At 37.0% G+C, this 18,819-nt stretch overlaps 2 protein-coding genes across 5 annotated transcripts in view; one reads left to right on the top strand and one right to left on the bottom strand.

Moving 5' to 3' along the window:
- Window positions 1–6,909, top strand: part of kcnk2b (potassium channel, subfamily K, member 2b) — a 30,761-nt gene extending 23,852 nt beyond the window's left edge. The window contains exons 5-8 of one of the 3 annotated variants that reach the window (XM_043220216.1): window positions 451–562; window positions 641–780; window positions 1,707–2,470; window positions 5,808–6,909. In XM_043220216.1, the coding sequence (XP_043076151.1) occupies window positions 451–562; window positions 641–780; window positions 1,707–2,030 (576 nt within the window). In that variant the 3' untranslated portion in view covers window positions 2,031–2,470; window positions 5,808–6,909. Of the gene's footprint in view, window positions 1–339; window positions 563–640; window positions 781–1,706; window positions 2,471–3,996; window positions 4,628–5,807 lie in introns of those variants that run through there. The other 2 variants (XM_043220214.1, XM_043220215.1) reach the window with 2 other exon arrangements.
- Window positions 6,910–6,959: 50 nt separating this feature from the next.
- prkg3 (protein kinase cGMP-dependent 3) lies at window positions 6,960–18,359 on the bottom strand. Of its 2 annotated transcripts, none has more exons than XM_043220212.1 (22): window positions 18,300–18,359; window positions 16,499–16,625; window positions 16,329–16,391; window positions 15,554–15,680; window positions 15,044–15,210; window positions 12,740–12,853; window positions 12,545–12,650; window positions 12,336–12,399; window positions 11,785–11,862; window positions 11,569–11,657; window positions 11,274–11,339; window positions 11,132–11,179; window positions 10,882–10,923; window positions 10,378–10,489; window positions 10,158–10,294; window positions 9,985–10,074; window positions 9,563–9,704; window positions 8,523–8,686; window positions 8,227–8,343; window positions 7,838–7,900; window positions 7,561–7,636; window positions 6,960–7,447 (listed from the first exon to the last, which is right to left on the bottom strand). In XM_043220212.1, exons 2-22 carry the CDS (start codon window positions 16,584–16,586, stop codon window positions 7,361–7,363), a joined length of 2,040 nt encoding a protein of 679 aa, XP_043076147.1. In that variant the 5' UTR covers window positions 16,587–16,625; window positions 18,300–18,359; the 3' UTR covers window positions 6,960–7,360. The 2 variants fall into 2 exon arrangements, with proteins under 2 accessions (XP_043076147.1, XP_043076146.1); XM_043220211.1 differs by having other exon boundaries at window positions 16,499–16,629; window positions 18,300–18,350.
- Window positions 18,360–18,819: the final 460 nt, after the last annotated feature.

Below are 18,819 nucleotides of genomic sequence, written 5' to 3'. Positions count from 1 at the left end.
GCTCTGTAAACACTTGCTTCCAAATTTATTTTTAAATCTTTTATCCCTCCATTGTATATTTAAGTCCCACTTGAATGCTCCTTTTGTGTCCAAAACTAATCAAAAAACATTTTCACACAGTTTTCACACTGACAGCTGTCATTGTGAATAGCGGTAGCTAAAGGGGCTGGGGCTTACGGATATATCAGTTCTGTTTCTTGAGGTCCATCTTCCTGCATAGTTTAACTCCAACACAATTTACTGGAAGTTTCTAATGATATGTATATAGATGTATGGATATCTATATATACACCATCTTTGCCTTCATCTCTCCAGCTATGCTCTTTTTTCTTTCCACAGAAGTGGAATGTGAGTCAAACCAAGATCCGTGTGATTTCTACCGTTCTTTTCATTTTGTTTGGTTGTCTCCTCTTCGTCACCCTGCCGGCCATCATATTCAAACACATTGAGGGCTGGAGCGCACTGGAGTCCATTTACTTTGTCGTCATTACCTTGACAACCATCGGCTTCGGAGATTTTGTCGCGGGCGAGGGCGAGCGACGCCAGCAAGAAGAGAACAGCGGTGAGCATAAACGGGACACACTTGCTTGTGCTTAGTGGTTTGCAAAATGAAATATAGCATCTTGTGGTGTTTGTTCAGGTGGTTCTGAGTTGGAGTACCTGGACTATTACAAGCCGTTGGTGTGGTTCTGGATCCTGATTGGTTTAGCCTACTTCGCTGCTGTTCTCAGTATGATTGGAGACTGGTTTCGTGTCATATCCAAGAAAACAAAGGAGGAGGTATGTTCTCATGTGAAGCAATAAATTATGCAGTCTGTAAACAACAGCTGCACCCCCATATCTATGCAAGGCTTTGAAACCAACATGAAATTAAACCTCAGCGTTAGTTCACCACAAAATAAAAATTCTGTCATAATTTGTTACTCCTCATGCTGTTTCAAACACAATGCAATGTGATGTACAGTATGAGTGTATAAGTAACTATTTTAGAGCATATCTCTTCGAAAGACTTGGATTCATATGGATAACATTTATTTTAGAATCTCAATTAAACATTATTTTAACATTATTATTGTTTATTGACTTAAACATTATTATTGTTAACATAATTATTAAATATGAGATATTGGTTCTCTATTTTATGATTCCCCATGATGTTGTTCCAAAACCAATTTTCTGTATTTGTTTTTTGTTCTCCAATGGCAGATGGTCATATCTGTCAATTGCTATATTTACATATAATAGCATTTGTGTGTAGAACAAACTAAAACACTTTTAGAACTTAAAAGAACTTTTAGAAGAGGTCTTTCACTATTAACATTCTCCATGGGTCCAAATGTCCTAAATGTCGTTCTCATTCCACAAATCTGAAATGAAACACTGTGTTTATTAAGACATGTGAGAACATATGGCATTTGGTTTCTGCTTAGTTATGTCTAAATTTGTACTTGCAAATAATGATGAATTTCATAAAGGCAACCATATGCTTTCAGAAAACTTGGCACATGAGTGACTCAGACCGCTTTATGTTTTTTTTTTTCCTTTTGGAGCATGTGGCTTGATCACAGTAAAGTGCTATTATGTTGAAAAGAACTATATGTTCCTTTAAAAAGTTACTTCAAAAATTTCCCTGCAGAGGAGGAAAAAGAGTAGTTAGTGTTTGAACATTTCGTGCACTAACCAAAAAACTTCTTTTTGGCATATAGGTAGGAGAATTTCGAGCTCATGCCGCTGAATGGACTGCTAATGTGTCCGCTGAGTTTAAAGAGACACGACGGCGACTGAGCGTCGACATTTACGACAAATTCCAGCGCGCTGCATCCATCAAGCGCAAACTGTCTGCTGAAATTAACCTCAGCCCACCTGTCAATCAGCAGATGACACCAGGCAAACGTGCACGTTCGGTTAACCTCGGAGATGAGAGGGAGGCGTATCCCTACACGTTTGTACGAAACGGAAGCTTGTTCCTCAACGGTCTCATCCCGGATTACGCTGACCATCGGGATATCACTAAAATACAAACGAAATGAACTGATAAACTGTGAAAAGATAAAATGTATAAAACAGAATGCAATGAAAGAAGAAAAGACAAAATATGCTTTTAACGTTGGCATGTGGACAAAAATCATTGTTTTCCACTGACGGCCTTGCGAAAGTAGCCATGTATTCTAATGAATCATTTTGTTAAGCCACGTATAATAAGTTATTTGAATTTATATGATTGCAGATTAATATACTGTAGATGTTTCACAAGCTTTCTGGGTCAAGGATCTACAAGGCATGACGGTCTTTCTGCTGCAAGAATGGCGTAATATAGACAGCCGAGCAACGGCAATTGGCGTGAACGGGAATGCTAACGGAGAGCTCTCTTGAGGTTGTGTCTAACACGCTATAAGACTATGTCTACAAAGCCTGACTTTTGATTCTGCCAGCATAATGAAGTCACAACCAGAAGAGACGCAGTCAACAGGTAAGTGAATGTGACCATAGCGGTCAATCATGTCGACACAAGCACACATAAACATCAACACAACGTCTCCATCTCCAGTGACAGACTTCTTTAAGGATTGGTTTAACCCTCCTAAGAAAAAAGGGTCAAACATTGGCTGCTGGCTGGTTTTATTTCATTTATTTCATTATTTTTGGATCCGATTTGTGTGGCAAATTCGGTTTCACCGTTATTTGCACACTCAAACAAAAGGGACCGCTGGGGCAATACCAAAAAGGTTGGCTACTAATATCATTTTGTTATATTTACACATTTAAAATACACACTTCTGATGTGTTTTTAGACAGGGCTGCTTTCATTTGAAGAAAATATATAAATCCCACTATGATAGCTTAACTGTTCTATGCATCCTGCACAACATTTCTAGATTATTCTTAAAATTGGGGATATGTTGTCTAGACTTAAAAGTATGACTTTTTGTAAAACTGCTTTGAAAAGTCACTATACACATAACTGTAACTCATCTTACGACCAAAGCCAACAGCATACTTTTCCATGTTTTCTGGTCTCACCCACATATTGATCTCACTCAAAATAATTAAAAACATTTTCTGCCTTACAGTCCTTCCCATTGATTTCCTATGACCAGTCACCTTTGACCGCAGCCAGTGTGTGCCTTTTTTATGACCACTCATCAAATGAAGGCCCTTTTTTTTCCAGATTGTGTATATCAAAAAGTAACAAGTTTTGGACTTGCGAAAACAAAAATGAAATCAGTCAAAAAAGAGTGACTGAAAAGCTTTTTGGACCCTTTGAATGTATCGATGTGTGACTTGAGGTCTCAAGTTGTCGTCAAAAGTATTTGAGCACAGTGTAGGGGGTCATTGTGGAGGCAGGCATAAAAGCCTTCTTTATATAACTTATTCCTTCAGATATAATCAACAAAGCTTTTAACGCTGCAAGTATTCGTGCAGTGCATCTTCAGTTGAACCATTTACGTTTTTGATGCGCTGCGTGACTACTCCTGGCACGTTTTCCTGTGTCCTTGCAATTTGCTGTTTCTGGACCCAAGCCTCTACTTCGATTCAAGAGAGAACGCTCTCAGCAGCTGTGTATACTTTTAAAAATTCACAGCATACATTAAAGTCTGTGAATTCATGGAAAAAAACGATTCAAAAAACACAAATCCCTATTGAGCCATTTGATATATTGGCATGGAGATAAAAGTTAGGGTCTTGATTTTTATGTGGTAATGTAGGTGTATATCAGGACCGTTTATTTTTTGCTTGTGGGGTCTGGAGCATCATTTGGAGCTGAAACGATGATGCATGACATTAGACTTAAGCGCATGAGGATTTGACCTTCTTTCTTCTTAACCTCCTTTCATTATTATGTTCTCTTACAATATCAGCTTTACTGTACAAAACAAAGAATTCCACTGAATGTTACTGATATATATCTCTAATCTCAAGCTGATCCATGGCTGGTCGGCAGCTTAAACATATGCAGATTAGACAAGCTCAAACCATTGACCTTTTTCCGTGCAGAGACGGTGAAGGAGGATATGAGGAGACTAATTGGATTTCAATGGGAGAACATACTCACCTTCTTGCTCATAACGATGATGTTGCTCCTTATGGTTTGTGTTTAATTGGGAACAGGTGCCTTCAGTTCATGGTTAATTATTGTTTCCCGTGGCAACCCTCACAGGCTCACAGAGGGCCATCCAGTATGTAATCAACTAAAGCTGTTTTCATTATTACCAGAGAACACATTTGAAACAGTCACTTATAATCAAATGTTTAGTTTCAAGTGTATCCTTTTTGCCAACATTAACTACCACTCAAAAGTGTGAGGTTTTACATTTGGTCACTTTTAGTGTCAGATATTCCTGCTGCCCTGGACTAAAACTCAACTTCTGATATTCCTGACAAATATTGCTTAACCCACACTAACCAATTAAATTTCGAATATCTCTCTGTAACCTGCAGCTGAGCAGATTACTTTTTTTTTTTGTAACATAATCAAGGTTACTCAGGAAATGTTTTCTCTGCACTTTTCAGTTAACTTTTTTTATCAGAATTGTTTTAAACTTACTATTAAATGTACAATATTGAGATATGTGACCCTGGATCTCAACTGAATCAAATTGCATTATTTATTATATAAACCTATATAAAACTGTAAAAAAAAAAAACTGTTCTTATGAATATTCGTGAGAAGATACAATATATTATAAAGTTATTTATAATGCATTACATGTAAGAACACCGTTGTAATGTATTATATATATATAGGATTCATTATCTTAATCTGATTTTTGGCATAACAGAAAAATCTATGATTTTGACCCATATTATGTATTTTTGGCTATTGCTACGAATATATCTGTGCTACCTAAGATGTGTTTTGTGCTCCAGGAACTCATATAACAAAGGGAAAATATGGTATTGCTTTAGTATAGTGGCAAATTCACATGCTAATAGTTTATTAGTGTGCATATTACTAGCATATTGGCTATTTATAAGCACGTTTTGCTCGGCCATATTCTACATCCCTAATACTACCTAACACCTCAACTCCCTCATAACTATTAATGGGCAGCAAATTTGATAACTGAGGCAAAAGTCACAGTTAATAGCAAGAATTGGACCTTAAAAATACATTTGAACACTAAAAACCTACTCACATTTAACTCACACCAAAGAACTGCAAACGTGTTGGGAAATTAATAGAAATATTAACTTCCTCAGAGATGTAAATACTTTGTTTTGCTGACAAAAACATTTGAAATCCCTGCATTATCCAAAAACATGCATTATTGAACATGAAAACACAAAGGATTATTTAGTTTTAGAAAGGAATATTGAAAAAATGTATTAGGGAGAATCAATAAATTATGAATCATTTACAACCCTTATGTATGAATAATATGTAATCAAGTAATCCATAAAAATGTAACTAATTATTATGATCAAATTACAAGTACTTTTTGTTACCATTTTATTTTATGGTGTTCTCAACTCAACAGGTACTTACTATTATAATTACTATTAATGAGGCATAATTACATGCAAGCAACCCCAAGTCAAGCCCTAATCTTAACCATATTGTACGTGCATGTAGTTCATCAGTACTTGTTACACTGTGAAATAAAGTTTTGCATCTGATTATGTAAAACAGATTACATGTAATCAGTTACTACCCAGAAACAATCACTGAGCTTACTGGAGACATCACATTTGCTTTTCACGAGCGTTCAATGCAAACCAAGCACACCAAAATATTTTAGCACGATGTTTTTTGTGCTGATGCCTCGTTACAGCTCGGTTTAATGCATCTGTATTGTTCTGCTTAGCGAGCGCCTCAACCTCTGACATCCAGATCGCCGGGCTGAGATGGAGAGATTGCAGTTGCCATGGAGATCCGAGACACGTTTTAAGCCACAGCTCCACTCCGCTGCGGGGGAATACTACGGGTGCCGAGCCACGAGCGCACATTTCGTCCTTCTCCTACCCACTTGACACTCTTCAGGGAATGACGAGAGACAGACAAATCACACACGAGACCGTTTACAGGAGATGAAATGTGTCCTCAGATTATTTACTCTGAAGGAGGCAGGAACCGACGTTTCTTTCATAGTAGACTCACAGCTTGAAAACGTTCAGGACTTGGTGTTTATAAACGAATCATACCAATTTTTCTCTCTCTCTAAAAAGTCTGTAGGCTACTAAAATGCCTTTTTTCTTGTACAGGGTAGCTCCGGCTGAACGAAATGCACTGATTTCAATATGACTGCGATATTTAAGCGCTATTCCGTTTCGCCTCTGCTTGGTTAACAACACAAAGAAAGAAGCAATTAAGATCTTCATGCTGTTTTTTTTAAACTGTGCGCGAAGCAGATTCTGACCATTTCATTTATCGTGCAGCATAGCCATAGAGGTGCATCGCGTTTCATTTCTGAAGGCGTTTCAGAGCCTCGTTTTTGTGAAATTCACAAAACGTCACAATGGTGATGATCATGATGAGCATTTTCAGGCATCAAAAGGCGAAGAGCAGAGGTTAGTCGGTAAACTGTTATCGGAACCAAATTATGTGAAATTGAGCTAGAAGCATTTACCTTCCTGTTTTGGATGAAGTTAGTTTCAGACTAGAAAACTAGAAGAAAGCTCAAAGAAACTTTGCGAAATCCGCCATATGTAAGCACGCAAATTCTGCAGTTAGAATTTATATTGCATTTTGTAATAATACACAGTATTTATACACTATAGGATCACCATGGCATAGGTCAAATGTTTTAGGGGTGAAATAAGAATCATAGTTGACGAATGATTGTATGTTAGTATATTGGTGCTCTGCATCTTTAAGCCAAAATAGGAGGAGTAACGCTGATAATAAATGTGATTGTTAATGGGTTCTTAACTGCACCAGCCCGTTTCAAATATACTGAATCACATACGTTTGATGTGTTTTCAATGGCTGTTCTGTGGCAATAAATCTTGACAACAAATAGGAATTAACGGTGTTTCATTTTGTGAAAAATTATAACAATACAATAGAGGATCACGGAATCTAAAACTTGCTCTGTAGGTGCACTTTTCTGCAAAGATGCTGTTGATGACTTGACCACACAAATTTTTTACTTTAAAGGTACCAGTCAGAACTTCATTCGTTTCATAGCTATTACTTTTTCATGCTTTTAAGAAGATATCACACATTCTTTTAATTACTGTAAATGTGTATTATATAAAATACTATTATAATGCATCACATGCATTTGAATTTAATATGCAATATGCACATTCATTTGAATTTTAATATGTAAGGTAAGTTTATCGAGCTGGGCGTATTTCAGAGTAAATGACTTGAAAAGTGAAGATATCCTATGGATGTCAGAGACCTCAAGATGGTTCAAAAGTCACAGTCCCAGCCTGAAAAGTCCTCCTCTGCTTGGGTCTTATCATAGGGAAAGCGGTCAAAGTTTATATAACAAGGACCCTGTAAACCAAAGAAACAGTAAGCGAAACAGACTTTGTTACTTTTCAGGTTTTTCACATGTGTGTTACTTGTTTACTTGCGTGTTACTTTTAAAAGTTGTGAAAAAAATTGACCTTTCTTATGAGTCGAATAGTTGGTGCCTCCAGCTGCCCCATTCTCAATTTATGCCAGTTAATGCTGTTAAACCACCTGAGAAATAATTGACAAAAAATGTCAATACGCACATTCAAACAAAAACAGTAATAACAAAAAACCCAGCATGCGTCACATGAGTATACTCAGTACCCTAGCCATACTCAATTTAGTACTCAGTACTACTCAGTGTGCACGCACACATATTTAAATTTAATATACACTATATAATAAGCAATATACATTGATAAAGCTTACCTGTGATGCCGGACATCTTTTATTCCATTTTTTGTATTGCCCAGACGCTGGCCTGGACGTGATCTGCATGTCATGTATGCACATAATAACGTGAATACCTTAATAACGTTAAGGGTGACACTTATTCACAATTTGCTATGATGCCTCCATGAATTATTTGCTGCTTTAATAGTTAAGATTAGGTACTGGATACGATTAAAGATAGGATAAGGTCATGTAGTATAATTTAATTTATTAATTTATTTTTAATTACTACCAATAAATGACTAATATTCTAGTAATATGCATACCGGTAAGCAACTAGTCTCTAAAATAAAGTGCCACCAGGGTGATGTTTAATTAAAATTTAAAAAAGTAAAAAAAAAAGCAAAAGTCAAGGATTAAGTCACCTGCACAATTTACTGATGAGAGATTTGGCGCCTTCCCCCATATACGATGGGAAATTTAGCAGACCATCCAAGATCTTGGCATAGATCTTCTGTGGGTCTGAACTGGAGAACGGCGGACTTCAGGACAAATAAAACGAGAAAAATACATTTAAACGCGCACATAAATCAAATCGATTTATTTTCACTCACAAAATGTATTCGCAATGATTTAAAAAAAAAAAAAAAAAAAGTACAGATTACAGATTCTTCCAATTATTTAACTGCTACACGTGTGGATTACATGAGAACTTTATTACCTGCCCACAAGTAGCTCATAGATTAAAACGCCAAGTGACCAGAAGTCGGCAGCAAAGTCATGACCCTGGTTCTGGATGATCTCTGGAGGGATGTACTCAGGAGTACCACAAAACGAATAGGTCTTCTCACCACGAGAAAGCTCCTTTGCAAAACCAAAATCAACCTGAAAAGGATAAAAGAGCACGAGAGAAAAATGATACAAATAGCTGTGACATCATCATAAATGCTTAAAAAAATATTGATTTGGACTTTATTACGATTGTGTTTTATTGACAAGGTTTGTCGCCTATTACAGATATATTACAGAATATTTACCCTCAGCTCTATTATACCAAACCAATCAATAAATAAATACAATTATATGAAAAGAAAAGGACTGATAGTGAGAAAACATGTGCACAAACTTAATAACTTTCATTTACTTACAATATTTTTCCAGTTTTATCAATTGTGCACATCATATACTGTGATTTTTGAAAAAAACTACCAGAATTATTCAAAAAAGTTCTGACTATAATTCAAGCAAAATTCACATTTCAGCCTTCGTTGGACTTATAGGTGACTAAATGCTTTAAGATATAATTTGATGCCTTTAAATTTGGTCATTAGTTCCTCTTAAGCCTCTTATACTTTTACAGCAGCTATTATTATTCATTAAAACTGACATAAAAGGCAGAGTTGTCATGTTTATCGTACCATACTGTAGTGTACTGTATTGTACTGACCAGCCATATCATGCGTATCATTTACAAATCTAAGATGCAAAGAAGTAAAAAGGAAATATATATTGTATACTTCATCCTTTTCTATTAAGGTAACGAGGGCCTATGATAGCCTGGCAGCATGAGGACTGATAAAATGTATATTTTAGTGGCCTTGTTGAATTGTCACAATACACAATACTGTTAGCTTATCAATGTAAATGCCTGTAATTGCCAACTACTTGTTTAAACACGTCACAGTTGCATGCTGCATCCCATTAAAAAAGAATTAAAGGGGGAAAAGTAGCAGGGGAAAAAAGGAAATTCGTTTATTTTACCAGTTTCACATATCCTTTAGAGTCCAGCATGAGGTTTTCTGGCTTCAGGTCTCGATACAGGATCCCTTTGTTATGAAGGTATGCAAAGGCTTCAACCACACACGCTGTTACGAAAACGGCTATATTCTCCTGGAAGCGCCCTCTGCAACACGACATCACATGCGCCCACATTCACACGTTCACACAGCGCTAATTAGGGAAATACATATCTGCAGTCCAACATTTGACAGAGACAGGAAATGGATTCTAATTAACGGTCTAGATTATGCATTTTCTAAGAACGCATAAGATGTTCTGAGTGGTTGTTAATGCAACGTTATGCGGTGTTGCAAGGGTTTTCCTGCTAGTTTCTATGCGGCGCAGCAACAACATAAGGATGCTTCGCTTAGCAGACAACGCTAATTCATCTGTGAATGTCTTACGCCTCTTTCAGCTTGGTCCAGATTTCCCCACCGGGACAAAACTCCATGATCATGTAGATGTAGCGAGAATCTTTGAAAGCAGCATGCAGCCTGAACAACACCAGAAAAGTCGTGTGTGAACAGCTTGAGCGAAATAAGATACGATTGTAAGCTAGGTAGGGAGCTGCGCTAACCTGACAATGAAGTCACATTGGATTGCTTGGAGAATTTTCTTTTCTAGGAGCATGTGCGCTTCCTGCTTCTTTGCAACAACGTGCTGTTTACTGACCTTCTTCATAGCGAAGTACGTTCTGTGCTGTAAGGTGGTCACCTGGTAAATAAACAACCGATCGTCATTAACCTGGCCCAGTTGGTGTTTTGACATTAAAAGGACTTTCTTCTTTCTTCTCGTACCAGTTCCACTTTTCCAAAGCCCCCGACTCCAAGAGTGACAGGCTCTCCTTGATAACTTCCCTCCTGGTACAGTACAGGGACGAGATCTCTCAGCTTTAGAGATGTTTCTGGCCTGGACACGGCAAAACTTACGATGTATAATTCAACAGAATTTACAACATGATGTTTAATTCATATTATAACTCATTTAAAGGCTGCGTTTAGCTGTAGACAGGCAGCTGTATGCTTAGAAAAACACAGATTCATTCAAACTCAGATTAAAGATGGGCTTATAGAGATGCCACTGAACAATTATATGAAAATAAATAAAATGCAGTAATACTGTACATGATTTTGAGAGAGTTTTTTTTAGTAGCACTTGATGGCTTTAATTACTATGTAATATAAAGTTCATAATACCTCTTTTCGTTTGGTAAATAGCTTAAAATGTAACTGAATTAAGCTTAATATGAATGCAAGTTTGTTCTCTGTCCTGTTTGAAAAATAACAAAATATCAAACGTACCCAACTTTCTCTGGCTTTGCATCATCCTCCAGTAAATCAGCACTGCAAAAAATTTTGGAAACTATTATTTGAAAGTAATTAATAAAGTTAATAATGAGCCAGCTGTAAACATGCTTATGTATACTGCACACCAGTTGTTTGCAAGATAATTTTCTGATGGCCTTTCCCCTTTAAATGTTAACTCCACATGTTAAATGTGACTATATAGAAAGTTTTCACAAAGCTAAGTTACAAAAGCAGTAAAACTCACTCGTCATGGAGCTCAAGGCTTTCAAAAGGAATGGTCTCCTCAAAAACCCTGTGAGAAAATAAAGGACAGTGATTTATTCATCAGATTTTGTGATTGCATCTACCAAGAAAAGCGATATTGCCATCACTGACATCAAACTCACTCTTTATCAATGGAGAAGCAAGTGACAGCTCCCACCGCTGTGCATGTGGCTGTCCTGAGGATCTCGCTGCATTAAACACAATACAAGATTTACCTGACTCTATCAGAATTCTGTGATACCTGTCTATGGCTCACATCATTTACAAAGATAGCTACCTGATAGCCGTATCTGGAAAATTACATCTTTAAAAACAATCATTTAAAATAAACAGCCGATCAAGGATTAACAAATATTTATTCATGCTATTGTATAATGATCCCATTATTTGTCACTAAGTAACAGTGACCATGGTTACCGTATTAGAGCCAGTTCTCCAAAGTGTTCCCCCTCACCCATCTTACGAATGATTTTCTGCTGTCCGTTCACTTTTTTCGTCACTAATACCTAATAGACAAGAAATAGACACACCAGTTTTGAAAAAAACGTATTTTAGTATTGAACAAACGCAAGTTTGGCTCTTTCATGTGTTGTTTCTGCTCGAATACAAATAGTTGTAATATGTATCTTTCACCTCTCCTTTTAGAATGATGTAAAAAGTATTGCCCTCTGCTCCCTCTCGGACAATCACTTCATTATTCTGAAACTTCACCTTGCGGGGGAACAAACACAAAAAAGACTTTGAATCATCATGCCACGCTTTGCTAGAAGACAATATACTGGATTTTGTGTCAAACTAAAAAGATAGAAATCTTTCCCTAGCCAGTCACTGAATGACTACAGCATCTCTTTTGAGTTTAGATACTTTTATGCTGGAAAAACTTCTCTCAGACAGACGTACGACATTGTGAAGGAGGTTCACTAAATCTCTGGGGGTTGGCAAAACACCATTGCGCAAATGCTAGTTTTAACATTTTTAACCGAATGGAAATTTTTAAGCTAAAGACCTGACTCAAAATACGTCTTCATTTGTGAAAAGTCTGGTATATTATCTTTTCTTCTATATATATCCTTCAAGAATACTTCAGAAATCCTCTATTTGCAAAATTCATGAGTCTGAGCTCAAACATTTAATCATTTAGCAGACATGTTATTTACTATTTATAAGAGAAAAATCACACTGACTTCTTCCATGGAATCAATGATTTTCGACAGCTGCACATCTTTCAGGGCTTTCAAGGTTTGAGCCCTGAGGAAACAATTGAAAAAAACCCACAGAACTCACTCAACAATAATATATACAAACAGTGAGAATCAGAAGCACCTTATATTTTACTAATGCAAGTGAAATCGCAAGCAGGAATTGATGCAAAAGTGGTGCCAAAATGTCTTACGTTTTCAGGAAGCCCATAATCTGCTCTCTTTTCTTCTTGGATTTGTTGGTCATGATACTTCGATATGTTTGTCGCTCAATACACCATAACTTCACCGTAGTGATGGCTGTCGAAAAAAAGCATCAAAACGCTTATTTACCACACCAGCAGAGGGCAACCCAAATCAGCAGCCATCACTCCAAAACAACAGCTGACCTTTGACAGATGCTGTGCGTTTACAGTTGTATAGAATGGCCAGTTCTCCAAACACATCGCCGGAGCTCAAAGTGCGTAGACCGCGTCCAGCCTGAGTAACTTTTAGCTCCCCCTCTAGAATAAAAATGCTCATCAACTATTTCACATTTTATTTAAGATTGATCTGACAACATTCAGTGCTCCACTCAGAGATCTGATCGTCATCCAGTCTCCGTGGAACGACATGAAGAAACAGAACAACCTGAGGAAGACCAAATCTAGAAGAACTGTGGAGACGGCTCCAGGATGGTTCAAGAAAAACCTCCTTGCAAAGTACCGTTAAAAGTTTTAGGAATTTGTTTAAAATGGCAATGCTGTCAAAAGTAATTTCATAAATAGATTTTCTTTATCCATTAACTAACTCAAATCAATAATTTGGAGCCCTTTTGCCCTAGGTGCACTTGTGCATAGTTTTTCAGGAAGTTTAGCAGGTAGGTTTCTTGAAACATCTTAGAGACGTTGTCAGCCAAAATTCACACTGGATTATTAGAATTAATGGCAAAATGAATGTTTGGAAATGTAAACTGATATTTCCTATCTTGAATAACAAATTGGGCTGCCAATCTCATAGTGAAAACCGTGTGGCCAGGGTTGCCAGGTCTGTGAAAACAAAACCATCCCCGGTTTTATTAGCCCAAATTTAAAATATAAACTTCTGGACTTGGCGACACTGTATGTAGTGTACCAAAATGTAATTTTGTAAGTTAAATCATATTGTAGTCTTGAAACCAGCCTGAGAGAAAACAGTAGTGCAATAAACAGTTTAAACAGGCCTCGCTTGGCTCCTCAGATCATCTATTCCTCTGCCTTGCTGGGTTCACTCTTGTTCTTTGGCTCCACCGGCTCCTCTCACAGAAGGTCATCCTCACTCCCCTCCACAGCATCTGAGATGCAGCATCTTTTGAAGCGGCTGATGATGCTCTCCGGGGGAGGATTCGATCACAGAGCAGCCTCACCGCAGGCTCCTGGACGTTTCCAGATGGTGCGAGTGTGTTATTGCCAGACAGCACCCATTCTGTGTATCTCTAGCTCAGATTATCTTTGAATGGCTTGTTTACCACTACATCCAACACCTGTAGCTGACTCGTCATCCCTCAGGTAGGATCACAAGTACATTGCCTGCAGTTGAGTTTTGACAGGTGCAGTCACACGTCTGCGGAAAGTGCAGTGACGGATGGCAGATGTCGGCATGTCAAAAAACACGTGTTTGATCCACAATGCCTATGTGATCCAGCCATCTTCTAAATGTTACACATCTTTCCTGGCTGCTCGAGAGTTGTTTCCGTTAATCACCATGGGCTTTAAGTTTGCATCATAACCAGTCCTCAGTCGCTGGTTCACTTGCTTCACTTTTAAATCGCTCTGTTTAGAACAGTCACAGGGCCAACCTGCTTCAACGCTGACTACTTTTACATATTTGGCGCCACCTATTGTTGTGGGTGTATCAATGACGTAAAAAAGTCTGGAACCAGATTTTCGACTCCAATTTTCAGCTTTATTACCATGAAAAACATGTGTACCATACGGTACCATATTGGAGTAATTTCTGAGGAATTATATTGGTCGCCAAAATTAATAGTGTGTATTTTCAACAGCTGAAAATAAATCAATGTGTCAGTAGGAAATGAGTTTACATTTCCAAACATAATGAATGCCATTCAATTTCTATCAATTCTAATAATCCAGTGAGATTGTTGTCCTTCTGATCTGATCATCATCCAGTCTGTCTAGAATGACATGAAGAAACAGAACAAACTGAGACAGATTGAATCCAGACGAATAGTGTCAATGTCTCCAAGCTAATTGAAAAAAACCTACATACAAAGCTTCCTAAAAACCATGCACAAGTGCAGAGAAGGCAAAAGCTGCTTTAAACACAAAGGATGCTCAAACCAAATGTTTATTTAATTTAGTCAATAGTAGTTGATAAAGAAAATCTATTTATGGCATTACTTTTGACAGTGTTGTCATTTGACTAAAACTTTTAACAATACTGTAGCTTTGCAAGGAAGTTTTTCTTGATGCATCTCAGAGACGTCTGCACAGTTCTTCTGGATTTATCCTTTCTGATTTTGTTCTGTTTCTTCATGACAGACCGGTTTTAGTGTGATCAGATCTCTGTGTGAAGCACTGGCTGTTGCCAGGCAAAAATCACACTGGATCAGTCAAATAATACCATTAAAAAGTCATATAATATTTATTAGTAATTAGCCCAATTTTAATAGTAAGGGTGGTACGTTAAGGCGGTTATCTCTTTATACACACCAGCGACAATGTATAGGCTGTCTCCCTCTGTGCCCTCTCGAATGATGTCCTCACCAGGCCGACAGTCCAGGACCTTCATCAGATCCACCATCATACTGATCTGCTCCTCATCCAGACGACAGAGGAAGTCATTCTTGTGTATGGCCTTCACTATCTGAGCCTTCTCACTGATGGCAAAGCATAACTTTTGAGGTTAGTAAAACAAAAGCGTTTGTTAACTTATTTTGAGACTGTTTCTAAAGTAGGCCTTGTTCAGTTTTTTGCATATCCATATATTGAATGTCAGGACAGCAAAAAAAATACCTAAAACATAAAATTGTTGTTCAAATATGATTCAAACAAACACATCAGGTGGCTTGAGATTCAATTCAGATTTTTACAATATGTTTCAGTCTAAATGCCGTGGTTTTTCAAATCAGATTTTAAATAGTGTTTTTCAACACTATTGCCTGCAGTCTGAACACAGCCTTTAATTCCCAGGGTTCAAGATTGGAATGTGTTTAAAGGAACCTGGCAGTTTTATTGACTCTGTTGGTGGTGATTTCCAGGACTTCTGGTACTCTCTCCGGAGCCATGACAGCTGCCCGACTCTGCCGAACTTCAGGCATTTCATTACTGTTTTGTTGTTGTGCAAAATCTGACAGAAAACATTACGAGTGAGCCAATATATCAGACTTATAAAACTTTATACTCAATAACAATCAGACTGAAATTATATGGGATAATACAGGGATGTTTTTATTATAAATAATGGCGGATTTTACACAGAATATACAAATAATTAATAAAATCAATGTATCAGTTACAGCGACTGAGAAAAAATTGTAATTAAAGTCTAATTAAATTACAATTACTTATGAAAATGTCATTGATTTCAAAAGGAGTTACATCCGTTTTTTCACACCCACATACAGATTTCATTGTTTTCCTTCATAAATTGTTCTGACCGCTCTATATAACATTTGGGATAAGACACAACTATGTATACATTCTATATATTTTTAAGGTTAGTTTTTTTTCCAAGTTATTGTTAGGTACTAGTGTTTCCTGTCATAGCTATGCAAAGATTTGATTTCAAAAACAGTATGATATAGCTATTAAATTGTATAATGCTATGGTTTGGTCTGATTTTATGGTGGCTGTGCTTTAAATAATTATAATCTTGATTCAAGTGAAATTTTGAAAGTCACAGTATAACCTTCCCAACCTGTTTGGCAACTAAAAGTTTGTTAGGAAGCAGATAAAATAGGATGCAGATAATATTCATTGGTGTGTTGTGTCTCACCAAGCTCATCCAGCTGTCCTTGCAGCAGCTGTAATAATCTGTCTTTCTGTTCAAGCTGTTTCTCTGTAAAAAGAAAACAATATTTTATTGTGCATTAAAATATCATAAAAATGTGTGCTCAAGAAATCAGATAAACAGTGACAGAAGTCAGGGCTCAGATCTTGTCTTACTCAGCTCTTTGTTCTGGTTCTGGAGTTCCTGGCTGAGCTGGCATTCTTTCTCCAGCATTTGTCGTAATTTCTTGAGTTGGGCTTCCATTGGCCTGGTGAGATTCACCTTTACTAGAGCAGCATGACACTGACAAAGAGCAGTAAAAACTCACACGTTAAACTAACAACAATTAATAACATGAAAAAAAGATACAGATTTATTAGACCAGTCTTAAAAATTATGAATAACCATCAGTTACAGTGACAAAGCACACAACAAACAAAATTTTAGGAAGACTAAATTAAAAACAATGTTCCTATAACATTTTATACTGTAAAAATCCTTTAGCTAAATACTTGGTTAAGGGTATGAATACTTATGCAGTGTACCTATTTCAGTTTTTGTGTAGATTGATGTGGGGAAAAAAGCAATTTAAAGCAGTTTAACATAAAAATTAAGGGGTATGAATACTTTTGCAAGCCACTGTGTTAGTTCTTTCCATCCCCTTCAACTAGTCCAGAAAGCAGCAAAGAGTAGTCTTTTATGAGCCATTAAAAAAAAGCATGTCTCATTCTGTTCATCAGTTTGCACAATAGTTTTCACATAAAATTCATAGCACTGAGGTTTGCGTACAAAACTACAACTGGTTCTACACCTCTTTAAATTCACGATAGATGGCATTCTGCAAGTGATTGACACATTATTGTGCCATCACAACAAGTAGCATTAAACTCGTAGTGGAATGACCTGTTCAACTCAGCCAAGCCTTTCAGCCATCTAAAGACAATGTAATGGCTAACAAAAGTTAAGGTTCTTTACTGGCATCAGTGGTTCTATGAAGAACCTTGAACATGTATTGAACTTTTCAAATGCAGAAATGTTTCATTCTCAGAATGTTTTTTTTTTAGGAACTGTTCATTGAAAGGTTCTTTTGGGAACCAAAAATAGTTCTTCTATGGCATCACAATAAAATTTAAATGTTATTATAAGTCATTTTGCATGCATTTCTTAAACTTTACCCCTGAGGACCATCTTGCAGTGGGATTCTTCAAATAATTGTACATTTTGTACTTTGACAACTCAGTTAGTGAACGTTTCTGTTTACTTCCCTTCATTACATGAGCCAGTGTATCATGAGCCATCACCAGGACAGAAATTGTAAAATTACATATGTTATTTTACATAAGTGTTTTTTTTTCACAGCCAGTAACAGACACTGTTTCACTACCATTTAATATTTATCCTTGTGCAGGTCTGTTACTGTAGTACTGATCAACTTAAAAGTCATGTAGAAACAAAGCAAACTGTTAACAGACACGTCGGTGTCTTTCTGTTGACGTGGATGGTTCTTATGCTTCTAGTCAGGCTTAACTAGGAATGACTCTCTTTCAAATGGCATCCATTTTATAAAGTGTGTTGAATAGCAGCATTTCAAAACCATTGTTAACTTTGAGGAAATGATTAGCTAGCCTTATTACTCTCTATGCTGTACACTTTATGACTGAAGAGGCGGCCAGGGTCTACTAAAATCCTGCCGGTGCCCAGCCATCATTGCTTGCTAAAGGAAATTTGAGGGTTTAGATAGGATTGGTGGACAACATAATGGATAACGCTATCGTTTATACTGGTGCAGAGATATAAAATGATCTTTGGATTAAAGCTCTCTGCCCTGTCACGTGTCTAGAATATTGTCAATTGTAAAGGCACTTGACAGAGTACAGCTACAAAGAATACCCACTGCTAATCCGTGCAAATAAGACCAGTTTGTCACCTCTACTGACTACAATCAAATCTCGGGTTGTATTTCTTAATGAAACCTACCTGAGCATTCACGCTCTCACTTCCTTCAGATCAGTGTGTGTTCTGGCAGAAAGATCAGCTTGATGGATATAAATCATTAACCTGACGCTCCACCCTTCCTCTCAGGTAAAAAGAGAAAAGTGGTTATGCTAGAACAGAACCATAAGAACATGTTTATATGCTTAGGCAATATAAGTTTTACTGTAGCTTTTTTAGTTATGTTTTATTTACCAATATCTCCTACCATTAAAAGAAAAAATGCACGCGCGCACACACAAAAGACTCGAAGGACAGTAATCGAGGCCAGTAAGAAAAGCTCTTAAATTTCTAATCCTTAGTAGCCTCTATTGAACAATCCTGTGCCAATCCATCAGTGTTATTATAATGTGCTCACTTGTAAACAGTGCAGGCCTGCATATGCTAAGAGAAAATCAATCACATGAGCCAAAACAGTACCTAATCAGTAATGCAAAGGAGAATTTCCAAATATGTCTAAAACAAAAAAAAATGTTATACAGAAATGAAATAATAATAATAAAGA

Source organism: Puntigrus tetrazona, chromosome 20 (assembly GCF_018831695.1).
Source record: "Puntigrus tetrazona isolate hp1 chromosome 20, ASM1883169v1, whole genome shotgun sequence".
Classification (NCBI taxonomy): domain Eukaryota; kingdom Metazoa; phylum Chordata; class Actinopteri; order Cypriniformes; family Cyprinidae; genus Puntigrus; species Puntigrus tetrazona.
Note: the sequence above shows the minus strand (reverse complement) of the source record. Positions and strands in the feature narration are given on the sequence as shown.

Coding starts and splice junctions, on each gene's coding strand:
- prkg3 (XM_043220211.1), bottom strand. Junction 12,854..15,043: donor CAGCCTATACATTGTCGCTG/GTGTGTATAAAG, acceptor TTTTTATTCTAG/AGGGGGAGCTAAAAGTTACT. Junction 11,340..11,568: donor GGAGAACTGGCTCTAATACG/GTAACCATGGTC, acceptor TGTTTAATGCAG/CGAGATCCTCAGGACAGCCA.